This window comes from Puma concolor, chromosome B4 (genome assembly GCF_028749965.1).
Source record: "Puma concolor isolate L17-30 chromosome B4, mPumCon1.1.hap2, whole genome shotgun sequence".
NCBI classification, from domain to species: Eukaryota; Metazoa; Chordata; class Mammalia; order Carnivora; family Felidae; genus Puma; species Puma concolor.
Window position 1 is genome coordinate 62,168,287 of NC_141673.1, and position 13,046 is coordinate 62,181,332.

The window sequence follows — 13,046 nt, forward strand, 5'->3', positions numbered from 1 at the left end:
CTCTAGCCTGGTTTAAAACTGAATTCATGGGGCGCCTGGGTGGCGCAGTTAAGCATCCAACTTCAGCCAGGTCACGATCTCGCGGTCCGTGAGTTCGAGCCCCGCGTCAGGCTCTGGGCTGATGGCTCGGAGCCTGGAGCCTGTTTCCGATTCTGTGTCTCCTTCTCTCTCTGCCCCTCCCCCGTTCATGCTCTGTCTCGCTCTGTCCCAAAAATAAATAAACGTTGAAAAAAATAAATAAATAAATAAATAAATAAAACTGAATTCATGATTCACCCCGTTCCCTAAGCCTGCTGCTCTGCCTATTTATTCCCTATCTTCCTGATGCAAAGCACCACCAGCCACTGGGAAAACTGGGAATCAGCCTAGTCTTCCCTCTTCCTAACCCTTCATCCACTAAAGCACTAAATAAATCCTCTTACCGGGTTAATTTGACCTCTTACTGACCCATGGATCCTGATCATTGTTCTGTATACCCACAGCCACTGCCCTAACCAGGACTGGCTACGTAGCTCGAGGTCCCAGTGCAAGAGGAAAAAGCAGGACTTCTTGTTCAAAATGGATCTTAAGACAGTGTGGAGTGTTAAGCCAACCCCAGCCCCTTGTAAGTGCAAGGCCCCGTGTGATCACACATGTGGCATTTCTTTGAAGCTAGCCCTGGCCCCAGCTCAGGCTCTGCCTCGCTCTTGTCTGAACTGGTGCCTCTTTACTGGTCTCTCTCACTGCTGGCCTGCACGCTTTCACTCCTTACTCACAGCTTCTTGAGTGCAAACCTCCCTATGGCCTCCAGGATACAACCCCAGCGCCTCACACGATGCACAAGGACTTCCTCCACCCCCGTCCTGCTCACTTGTCCAGGATCTTCTCTGTTGCTCCCTACCTCCCAGTATTTGTTCACCTCTACCTAAACCTCTGCGACTCTATGCATCCTGTTCCCTTTGCCCCGAATGTCCTTCTACTTACCTCCCTCCAAAAAACTGTTCATGGGGCGCCTGGGTGGCGCAGTCGGTTAAGCGTCCGACTTCAGCCAGGTCACGATCTCGCGGTCCGTGAGTTCGAGCCCCGCGTCGGGCTCTGGGCTGATGGCTCAGAGCCTGGAGCCTGTTTCCGATTCTATGTCTCCCTCTCTCTGCCCCTCCCCTGTTCATGCTCTGTCTCTCTCTGTCCCAAAAATAAATAAACGTTGAAAAAAAAAATTTTAAAAAAAAACAAAAAACTGTTCATTATTCAAAACCCAGCTCAGCTATCTCTCTGTGAACCCTTTCCTGACCTTCTCCTTGGCGATCTCGCTCCTTTAAGTCGCTGCTACCCTTTAGAGTAAGGGTTGGTAAACTTTTTCTTAAGTGGCCAGACAGTAAATATTATAGGTTGTGCAGGCCAAGAGGCAAAACTGAGGGAGGGTATTATGTAGGTACTTATACAACCATTTAAAATGGAACCATTTGAAAGTGGGGGAAAAAAACATTCTTGGCTCATGGCCCCTACAAAAATAGATGGTGGTGGGGCGGGCAGCGTGCCTGGGTAGCTCAAGTCAGTCTTGATTTCGGTTCAGGTCATGATCTCACAGTCCATGGGATTGAGCCCTGTCTGCACGGACAGCAGGGAGCCTGCTTGGGATTCTCTCTCTCTCCCTCTTTTTCTGCCTCTCCCCATGCTGGCGCTCTCTCTCTCTCTCTCTCTCTCTCTCTCTCTCTCAAAAATAAGTAAACTGGGGAGCCTGGGTGGCCCAGTCAGTTAAGCATCTGGCTTCAGCTCAGGTCATGATCTCATGGCTTGTGAGTTTGGTCCCGCGTCTGGCTCTGTGCTGACAGCTCGGAGCCTGGAGCCTGCTTCGGTTTCTGTGTCTCCTTCTCTCTCTGCCCCTCCCCCACTTGTTGTCTGTCTCTCAAAGATAAATAAATGTAAGAAAATTTTTTTAATAAAATAAAAAAATAAGTAAACAAACAAACAAACAAAAAACAGATGTGGGGGCGCCAGGCTGGCTTAGTCAGAAGAACATGCCACTCTTGATCTCAAGGGTCATGAATTCAAGCCCCACACTGGGCATAGAGCTTACTTAAAAAAACAAAAACAGGGGCGCCCAGGTGGCTCAGTCGGTTAAACGTCCGACTTCGGCTCAGGTCATGATCTCATCGTCCATGAGTTCAAGCCCCACGTCGGGCTCTGTGCTGACAGTTCAGAGCCTGGAGCCTGTTTCGGATTCTGTGTCTCCCTCTCTCTCTGACCCTCCCCCGTTCATGCTCTGTCTCTCTCTGTCTCAAAAATAAATAAACGTTTAAAAACAAAAACAAAAACAAAAAAAACAAAACCGATGGCAGCCCAGATTTGGTCCATAAGCCAAAGTTTGCTGACCCCTTAGAGAATCAATTAAGCATTTATATATCTATATATCTGTGTCCCTTGCTAGACTATGTGCAAGCCCATGTGTCACAACTTCTTGTATCCCTAGAGTCTATCTCAGAGCCTTGTGCATAGTAGGCCCTCAGCACGTGTTTGTTGAGTGAACAGATGAATGAATGAACGATTGAATGGCTGCCTGTGCTCCTGTGGGGAATGAAGCCAGAATCCCGGATACTTCTCTTCTCACCTTTTTTCACCCGGCTCCTTTTATCAGATGTGTTAGGGTATCACATGGGACCCCCTGATTTGAACCGTCTCTGAGTCCTGGAGAGAAGAAAGGCAGTGCTCCTTCCTAACGCAAGGCTTCCGGGGCGTCCAGAATTGCTCCTGGAACTTGGTCTTCTCTTTGGCCCCTAGAGAAGTGGCCCAGGTCTTCTGATGGCCTGTCTCCCTGTCCAGACAATTCTTGGCCATGAGCTTGTCGGTGTCCTGCCATGCAAAGAGGGGAGAGAAACACTTTCGTCTTTGGCAAGGAGCGAAACAGCTTTGATGTAAGTAGCAGGGGATTTTCACCAGAGAAGCCCAGATTGCACTAGCCGAAGCAAAATGAGTAGGACTGAAGACAAGGGAGGAAGTGGCTGAGGTTGAGAAACTGGGGAGTTTCTTATCCGTTCAGTCTAGTTTATTAATAGGAGACACACGACCATGTCCTGGAGCCTGACCGCCCACCAGAAAAGACTACTCAAGTGAGTTGGACTTCTTCCACTGGAGTGAGAATTGAAGGCTGGGAGACTCAGGTGAGTACTTTTGTGGTGGGTGTACTTTTACTCTCTCTGTCTCCTCATCTCCCGGGTGATGAAAAAAACAAAACGAAACAACAAAAGACCTGAGACCTGCGTGTGTGTAGCAGACAAGGGCAGAGGGGACCGGTAGCATCCTGAATAGAGGTAGGGAATTCCTGGGTGGTCTTAGGGGAAAGAGAAAAGATTAAAAAGTCGGAGGGCACTGAGGTGACTGAGAACATCTGGATGGACACTGAAGAGGCCTGGAGTTTGGCGCGGGCGGACACCGAAAGATATTTAGAGAAGAGTTTGGGGGAAATCTTCGAGAATGGGAGAGGACCGAGAGAGCCGAGGGAGGGGGGTTGGGGATCTCAGGAAAGGTTGGGGATGAAGAGGCCTGGGAATGGCTCAGGAGGCTGGCAAGCCTGTGAAAAAGCTCAGGTGTCCAGGGCCCCAGAGCCGTCCAAGAGACCTAAGTTCAAGGCGAGGTTCTGACTCCTTCTCTCCCTCGCACTCTCCTCTTCAGCCTCCACCATGTGGAACACCTCCGAAGCCAACTTCTCCTGCTACCATGAGTCCGTACTGGGCTATCGTTATGTTGCAGTTAGCTGGGGGGTGGTGGTAGCTGTCACAGGCACCGTGGGCAACGTCCTCACCCTGCTGGCCTTGGCCATCCAGCCCAAGCTCCGCACCCGCTTCAACCTGCTCATCGCCAACCTCACCGTGGCCGATCTGTTGTACTGCACCCTTCTCCAGCCCTTCTCTGTGGACACCTACCTCCACCTGCACTGGCGCACCGGCGCCACCTTCTGCAGGGTCTTTGGACTCCTCCTCTTTGCATCCAACTCCGTCTCCATCCTGACCCTCTGCCTTATTGCCCTGGCACGCTACCTCCTCATTGCCCACCCTAAGCTCTTTCCCCGAGTTTTCAGTGCCAAGGGGATGGTGCTGGCACTGGTGAGTACCTGGGTGGTAGGCGTGGCCAGCTTCGCCCCTCTCTGGCGCATCTACATCTTGGTGCCTGTAGTCTGCACCTGCAGCTTTGACCGCATCCGAGGCCGGCCCTACACCACCATCCTCATGGGCATCTACTTTGTGCTGGGGCTCAGCAGCGTCGGCGTCTTCTACTGGCTCATCCACCGGCAAGTGAAGCGAGCAGCACAGGCGCTGGATCAGTATAAGCAGTCAAGTATCCACTCCAACCATGTGGCTGGGACAGATGAGGCCACACCTGGTCGTTTCCAGGAGCTGGACAGCGGGCGGGCATCAGGAAGACCCAGCGAGGGGATTTCGTCTGAGCCGGTCAGTGCTGCCACCACCCAGACCCTGGAAGGGGACTCATCAGAGGTGGAGGACCATCCCAGCAGGGAGGTAGGTCAGCAGGCGGCAGAGAAAAGCGATCCAGAAGCACCTGTCAAGAGCAGGCCGACCAAAAGAGCCCAAAGAACTCAGGACTCTCCGTCAGAGTTTGGGAAGGTGACCCGGATGTGTTTCGCTGTGTTCCTCTGCTTCGCTCTGAGCTACATCCCCTTCTTGCTGCTCAACATCCTGGATGCCAGGGTCCGCGCTCCTCGGGTTGTCCACATGCTCGCTGCCAACCTCACCTGGCTCAACGGTTGCATCAACCCTGTGCTCTATGCTGCCATGAACCGTCAGTTCCGCCAAGCCTACGGCTCCATCCTGAGACGAGGGCCCCAGAGTTTCCGTAGGCTCCGTTAGAACTGTGTTCCCCAGTCACCAGGACCCAGCACTGTCTCCTCCAGAACAGAGCTAAAGTGGCCAGCTGGTAGGGGAGCAGATGAAAGGAAGGCCTGTGGGCATTTTCACAACTTCCCCCCATCCCCGAACCAGGCTTCTCCATCCCTTGATCGATGCTTCAGCTCGAGGCTGCCCAAGATGCATTATTAATTATTAATAAATGAATTCTATCCTTCTAGGGCTCAGATGTGGTCTTTGGGGAATAATAGGCCAGGACCGGTGTGCAGCTGGAACCTAACAGTTGAGGGTTTGGGTAACCTAGGTCACGGCAAGGTTGGGAAGCAGAGGGCCTAGGACACAGCCTTCAGCTGAGGGGTTTACGGGCATAAAACATGTGCGTTGGTTTCAGAGGATCCACCTGTCTTTTCATTTAACTTCCCAGAAATGGCTCCTGCCCCTAACTACTACTGCCAGGATCGGCGCCCCCAGTCCCCTAATCCCCGCAAACAGGTTTATTTAGCTCAGAAAAGTTTTGTAATCCAGCTTCTTTTTTTTTTTTAGTGTTTATTTATTTTTGAGACAGAGAGAGACAGAGCATGAGTGGGGGAGGGGCGGAGAGAGAGGGAGACACAGAATCCGAAGCAGGCTCCAGGCTCTGAGCTGTCAGCACGGAGCCCGACGCGGGGCTCGAACTCACATTCCGGGAGATCAGGACCTGCGCCGAGGTCGGAAGCTCAACCGACTGAGCCACCCAGGCAACCTGTAATCCAGCTTTGATAGCCACACTCCTGTGAGTCCAACGCCCTGGCCCTTGCCCTAGCCGAAGAGAATGGTCATGGGAGAGGATCCCCTGCTCCGTGGACATGAACTGAGCTTAGCTGAGGCAATGGCAGAGAGGGGTTCCGGCTGCCCTAGCAGTGACACCAGTCAGACCTAAATCAACTGAAGTCCTGGCCCCTCACTTCCCCCTGACTTGTTCTTGTCATCCTGGGTTATGAGAGCAGAACAGAGACTCTAGTTAACAGGGCTCAGGGGTCCCGCTGAGAGGAGACCATGTTCCCTTCCTCTAGCACGACCAACATCCTGTCACCCTAGTCAGCACCCGTGTGAACTTAAAGAAAGCACCTGTGGCCACCAGGTGACGCTGGTTCTCTGTGTTTCCTTGTTGAGGACCGAAGGTGTCAGAGGGACCAGGAGGCCACAGACCGCCTCCCACCCAGCCAGCAAGGGCAAAGACCCAGAGATCTGCACCCCTTTCCCCCCTCCCCCCAAAGCTTAGGCGGTAAAGTAAAGAATTAGACATTTATGATTACTCATGAGATATTTCTTGTCTATTTGGTTGGAAATGGGGGGAGCAGGTGGGCACTGTGCAAGCACTGGAATGTAAGAGTCATGTAGACAGTACCGCTGCTCTGGCTACACGCTGTCCCCTCCCTGCTCCCAAGTCCACGGTTTGGAGGGAACAAAGTGAAGTCCAGAGGGATTCAGACGAGCGCAGAAAGAACCATAGGTCAAGGTGGACAGATCAATGTCCTCACATGCAACCCACTTCCAAGTCCCAGGAATCCTGTGTCCTAACGCAGAACACGTGCTTCTGAGAGTTCTTCTTCCAAAGAACAAAGATCACACAGCAGCCTCAAAACTGAGTCAAGTTCAGGGTGCTGAGGCAGGGGCCCAGACAGGTGGGGTGAACAGCAGGACCAATAAAGAACATCCGCTTGGGAATGTAGAGACAAGGGTTCTCGTCAAGGCTCTCTGATAATTAGCTCTGTGAAGGTGAGCAGGGCCCTGGACCACCTGAACCACAGGCTTTATCGTGGGTGCAAAGTTGGGGGTGGGGCGCAGTCTTACCACGTGCCCGGTGCTGTCCTAAACCCTGTAAATATATTCTTTCATGTAATTCGTACAAATTTTACCATTAAGTATCTATTACAATCTCATTCTCACAAGTGAACAAATTGGAGCACAAATAGTTCAAGCAATTTGTCCAGCTGGGAAGTAGTATGACCATGACTTGAGGGCAGAGAGTCTCGCTTCAGCCCACATGTCTAACCACTACAGGACAGCTGCCTTCCTAAAACTAGAATCAAGTTACCAGATAATTCCTAAAAGTGCTTCCTGCTCCACCCTTCTAAGATTCTGGAAGCTGGCAATTCTCTGAAGGTCTGTAAAAGGGTTCACTTTTCATATTCCTTGAAGGCAGTTCACAAGCGTTGGCAAGTAGAAAGGAGCAGCAACAGAGACTGAAGTTAGACCTAAGGAGGGACTTCCCAATTCTCAGTCGCTGGGAAAAAATGACTCACGGGGCACAGGAGGAAACCCTGGAGTCTGAGACCAGAGAGGCCAGATATTAGCAGGAACACAACCCCCTCCTCTCTCACCCTCGACGCCCTCCCCGCCCCCACCCGCCTCTAGTTTCAACAAACAATTTAGTGAGGAAAAAGAGGCGGAGGAAAAGCAAGGCGGTCTCTCAGGCTTTCTCATGCGGGTGTGCGTGGCGCGTCCGTGTCCACGCGCGAGGTCCTTCGTGGGGCGGCGCTCACGCGTGTCTCGGGGAAGTGTGTGCACTTGGGGGCCCTCATGAGTGGGAGTCAGTGTCTGTCTCTCTTGGTCTCTTTATCTCTGTCAGTCCCCCGCGCGAGCCGGATCTCTAATCGCTGACTTCCTGACGCTATCTCTCGCGGCTTCTCTTTGTCTCTCTGCATCTGTCCGTCTCTCCTGTAGGCTGTCTTCGTCTCTGGTACCTCCGTTATCGCCTTTTTTCTCCTCAACTCCTCTCTCCCTCCTCGCCCTCTCCCCGTCGCCCCTCCCCGCTCTCCCCGCGCCCCCTCCCCGGTCCCCCGCCCGGGCAGCGCTCGCTCGCTCGCACGCTCTCTCTCTTTCGCTGTCTCTCACCGGCAGATTTATGGTCAGCCCAGGGCTTCTCATTGGCCAAGCGCTGACAGGACTTGATTTAACGCCTCCTCTCATTGGCTGAGCTTGACAGGCCGATTTACGAGTCACTCCACCATTGGCCAAACAGCCTTGGCCCTGATTTATGGCTCGGTGGCTTCGGGGAAGAGGGGGGCGCAGCTGGGGAGTCAGGATGCCCCTCCCCTCGCCAAAGCTTCGGTCTCCCTCTCCTCTGCTTGCTCCCCTTGCTCTCCTCCCCTAGAGGAACCGCACTCACTGTACCTGTTCCTCGAGCCCCCCCCCCCCCCCGCTCTTTCATCCCCCGGGGAGGAGAATTGGGGTGTGGTGATGGTGGGGGGGGGATCCCCAGCAGAGGATGGGGTCTGGAGGGGTAAATATAGGCGGGGGGGGGGGGGAGGGCGAATCTGAGGGGTAGGGGTGGGGTGAGCGTAGAGTAGGGAGAGAAGATTGAGAAGGGAGAGAGAATGAACTGAAGAGTGAAGCGGGGAAACTGAGAGGATGAAAGGGGTGACGGGAATAAAAGGAAGGCTGGGGAGAAAGGGGAGACTGAGGGACAGAAAGAAGGGGCTCTGAGGAGAAAAAAGGAAGGGCTGAAAAGAGGGCGCATTTGAAGGGGCAACGGGGCTGAAGCGGGTGGGGGGGGCGCGGGGGGCGGCGGAGCGGTGGGAGGGGGGGGAGATCTGGGAACTGAGAGACTTATTTTCAAACCTCACTATCCAGACTGTTGCATAAGAGACTGAAATTTCCCTTCAGACAATAGCTCTGAAGAGGCAGAGGCTTAGAGGAGCAAAGGTGCAATAAGAGAGGGGAGAGAGAGGGGCAGGGAAAGAGAACTGAAAAGTAACGGGGAAGAAACTGGAGAGAAGGATGGAGAACTAATAGAGAAGACAGAGCTAAGGTTGGTTTTTATGGGGTGGGGGGGGTGGGGTGTAGTGAGAGAAGCCGAATCCCCAGAGGAACGACTGAGAGAAGCCTACTCCTCCTCTCTAGAAAGACCCATAGGCGCCTGCAAGGGGGCGGGGGATGGGGGGGTGGAGGGCAAGTCCCACGCCTCCCCCAGGAGACGTTCCACCTCAAGGCTGCGGTGGGCTCCCCTTTCCCTACACCTCACTCCTCCCCCTTGCCCACCTCCCCAGTTAAATTTATGAGTTCAGGGCTGGCCTTCAGGAATTAGGAATATTTATGCTTCTTTGAGAGTGAGGTTTGCAAGGTGATAAATAAGGGGCCATGGGGGGGTGCAGCTGGGGGCTCCTATTTTTAGCGTGGCCACTTTCCCAAGGCCCCCACCCACCAATTCCCTCTCATCCTGAGCCAGAGAAGGGAGCGCCGAGGGAGGTGGGGAATGGGTTTCAGATATCAGGAAGGGGGTCTGGACTGCCCTGGAGAGCCCCTCAGAGGACTGCAGATCTTTGCAGCAGAAAGGATTGAAGGCAGATGGGGGAGGAACTTTCCAAGTGTCCTGGCATTCTTATAGCCCCTGGAGTGCAGTTACAGCATTTCTGCAGAAGATGGAGAGAAGTGGGGAGAAGCCAGTTTCCCCTCTGCCCCCCTAAGCTCAGTTGCTGAGAAATGGAGGAGAGGAGCCAGGAAATTCACAGGCAGGTTTCTCTGGCAATTCACGTCCCTCACAGGGAGAGGAAGATTTGAAATCCCCCCCTCTCCCTGACCCCAGACCACAGCCTGGGTCCCTGGGAAAGGAGGCTAGGAATGTGGGGCTCAGGGTATCTCCTAGGAGTCTCAGCCCCCAACCTGTCCACCCCCACTGCTGGCTGAGAATTAAAAACAGCCAGTAGTCCTTGATACTCCCTGCCCTGGGCCTCCAGGAAATGAGGGAGGGAGAGGATCTGTCCTGTGATCCACATACCTTCTCCAGCCCCTTAGCTCCAAGGACCATGTGTTTGTGACCCCCAGCCCAGTCAGAAGGCTTACTCTGGGCTTGGATAAGTAGTGAACAAAGATAGAGGTCAGTAATATGGGGGGTGGGGGAGTATCTAAAGAGAACAGAGAGAGCTGGAGAAGAGGTGCCCCCCCCCCCCCCCCCCCCCGCCACACACACACAACACTGTGCCCTCCAACCACTGTGGCTTTAGTAAGGATGGCCACCGGGCGTGCACAAAAGCGCACACACTAGTCTCTGCTGCGTGGAGTGGGAAAAGGGAGGGAGAGAAGGGTCTAGACTGGCCCTTTAAGAGCCACTTAGGGTCAGAAAGCCTGGGCTACAGAAAGGGGAAGGAGCTGATGTCAGAAGACGGATGGGCAGCAAGATGGGGATTGATGCTAATGGGGGAGTTAAAGCTAAGTACCCAGACACTCAGAGGGCAGAACTGCAGATCTGTCTTCCTTATGCTCACCACCCCCCCACCCCAAACCAAGGCTGTAAATCTGCCTTCTCAATTGGGGGAAGGGGGAGTGAGGAAAAACGAGATGCTCTCTTTTCCCTTTTCCTGTTTTTTTTCCCCTCAACCTGCACCATCCACCATCCCCCACCCCGCTTCTTTTGTCCTCTCCCAATCCATGACCCTTTGCCACTAAAATTTCCAAATGTGTGGCTTTCCACAGGAATTGAGACAGTGATTTCAGCTTGTAGAAGGAAGCTGCGAGAAGGTCTCCTTCACCAAATCCCGGGTGGGAATGGGTTGGCGGGATTGTGGTGAGAGGCCAGGAGGCTGGAAACGCCCAGTTGCCTCAGTTTCTCTTCCTCCCAGCCTCTTCTCACTTGGGGATAACTCTGGCGGCCTTCTCCCAGGACAGGAGGGTAAAGAGGCAGGAAGCAGGATATCGGGTGCCAGGAGCTGGAATGGGTGCGAGAGCTTCAGAGTTGGGTTTGTGGAGCCCTCCGACGCACTGAGGTGCTAGACGGGCTCGTGGGCCTCCAAGGGCAGCTAGGGGAGCTGCGGGAGCTGTCCACGGAAAGATACATGGGCTGGTTTCTCGGAAACTCCTGGATCATACCGTTCCCTCTCCTTGCCCACATACCCTGCCTGCTGAGGAGAGACGATTTCTGGCCAATAGTCTCTTTATTGTAAAGGCGGGGTCCAGCTGCTCCTCACAACCTCTCAGGAGGCAGTTGGGGATCTCAGGGAGGAAGGTCTCCTCAGAGGGGTTGGAGCTAATAACCCTTGGGGGGGATCCATGTCTTCCCTCGCTTTCAGGTAAGCCTGGATCTCCCATCTTCCAGGACCTGGAAGGACCTTTCTTTCTCTCTACTGGCAATCAGGGCCTGTTCTGGAGAAGTCCTTCTGTATTAGAGGCCTGCATCTCATCGGTTGCAGTTGTACACCTGAACTCCTTTCTAGTCCTGGAAACAACTGCTGCCTGATTGCTTCTGGTTCCCGAATCTTCCTCTGTACGCATAAGAGAATGACCCTGAGATGTCAGTCTCCTCCCTTCCCTCTTCCCGGGTTTTCCCTCAGAGGCCTAAAATCACCCCGAGGCCATCCTCTCTCTGTTTCCTAACTCTTCAGGGACAAGGGAGAGAGCAAGGCTGGAGTGAGAAAAGTTGGGGGTTGTGAGCCGAAGCCATCGGAACCCAGGCTTCCAGCCTCCCAGCATCTGGCCAAGCACTCCCTCCCATCCCAGGGAGGTCAGCCACTGCCCTCAGCCCTGCGCTCTGGCTGCCTCTCTGTCCTGATGATAAATCCTGTCTTTGTCTCCCCTCCAACCCGGGGCCCCAGGCGGCTGGGGGGTCAGAGGCTGGGGGAGGGGTCGGGGTGGAGGGGGGAGAGACACAAGAGTGGGAGGAGAAGATGGACAGGAGCAGCTGGTGAGCAGGCACTGGGGGTGGGCAGCGAGGGGTTGGGGCCTCTTGATGCTACGGATCCCGACTGCACATTCCAGCAGGCCAGCATTCTGAGCAAGAAAGCCAGGATTCTTAAGATGCGGAAGGACCTTGGGAATGGCCCCCGGGATATCAGAAACACCGGGACACGGGGTTGCTGTGGGGTTCTTCAAGGAAGGAGGCTGCTGAAAGAAATGGGTGAATGAGAACCTGTCCCCACCACCGACCCCTACACAAATGTGCTGTGCACTCAACACACTAAGACAGACAGACAGACACTCATGCGCACACACACCCAAGATTTATGACCCATCAGCATGAGGGAGCCGGAGCCCAGGAGAGCCAGCCTGCCCCTTGGCTGGCCCCTCCCCAGCTGTCTTCTCTTGCTGTGACTTTCCTATCTCCATCTCTCCATTCTGTTTCTCGGCTCCCAGGCTGGTTGTTCTTTCCTGGTTTCTCCCACTCTCCCAGTTCCTTATGCTGGCTTTCTGCTAACTCTCAGACTCTGCCTCTTTGTCAGTCATTTTTCTCTTTCGTTGTGCTTCTCGATCTTATTCCCCCCTCTCCGATTTCCTTGGACTCTCCATCCGTCCTGCTTCTGCTTCTCTTCAGCCCCACTACCTCACTGCCACCCCAGAGCCTCAGAGTAGAGGCTCTGAGTGAGTGCCTGCTTTGGTGGGAGGTCTGGGACCATACTGTGTTAGGATATGGGGTGGAAGGGGGGACAGGGAAGCCAGATGACCAAGGAGACAAGCTCAACTAAGGGAGGAAAAGTAAAGATGAGAAGGAAGAGAGAAAAGCTGCAGAAGGGCAAACACTAAAGAGAGGAGGGTAAGGACTAAAGGTTCCCTGTAAGTGTATTTTGGGTCAGTGTGAATGGGAGGAGCTGAGGGGCATCTACTGAGTCATAGTGCGACACAGATCCAGCAACTAGATCTGGAGACTCAGCCAGAGAAACAAAGATGTGAGGTCCAGCAGGCAGCCACAGTTCTGGGTTCTCTCACCTACCTGAGAAGGTCTCACAGACCTCTTTTCCCCTGCAGACAGTCTTGGAGTGCCGGTTCCCTCCCCACTCACCTCCTCCTCCCCTAACACCTCCCCTCCCCACCAGTGACATCAGCTGTGGCTGCCGCTGTCCTCAGCCCTGCTGATGTACTCTCCCATGGGTGAGAGAGAGGCCAGTCACCTCTGCCCCACCCATTCATTCTCCAGTCCAGGAGCTGGGGCTTAAACATGCCAGCACCCTAGGGTGAGAGGAGGAGGAGGAGGAGGAGGAGGAGCAGGAGGAGGAGGAGTCTGTACCAGGAAGCCATCTGCAGGACATGGGGGATGAAAGAGGGGGGCATGGGCACCAGGGGAAGGGAGAGAAGCTGGAGGGGGGCACTTGAGGAAGAGGGACTGGGACCGTAGCACTAAATCACCCTGTGGGGGGGCTCCCTCTGCCTGAGCTCAGTGGGGTGGGTAGAGGATAGACATTTGGGGAGGGGGGGGGGAAGAAGAATGGGGAATCGCCACATCTGGCAGGCAGGTGTCTG

General features: G+C 54.2%; 1 protein-coding gene across 1 annotated transcript; it reads left to right on the top strand.

The window, feature by feature from the left end:
* Positions 1-2,418: 2,418 nt before the first annotated feature.
* Positions 2,419-7,772, top strand: GPR84 (G protein-coupled receptor 84). The gene is given in 6 exon segments (XM_025930727.2): positions 2,419-3,137; positions 3,649-4,609; positions 6,551-6,590; positions 7,295-7,450; positions 7,453-7,584; positions 7,587-7,772. Coding segments are annotated over 5 exon segments (1,467 nt in total). The 5' UTR covers positions 2,419-3,137; positions 3,649-3,656.
* The last annotated feature ends 5,274 nt before the right edge of the window (positions 7,773-13,046 follow it).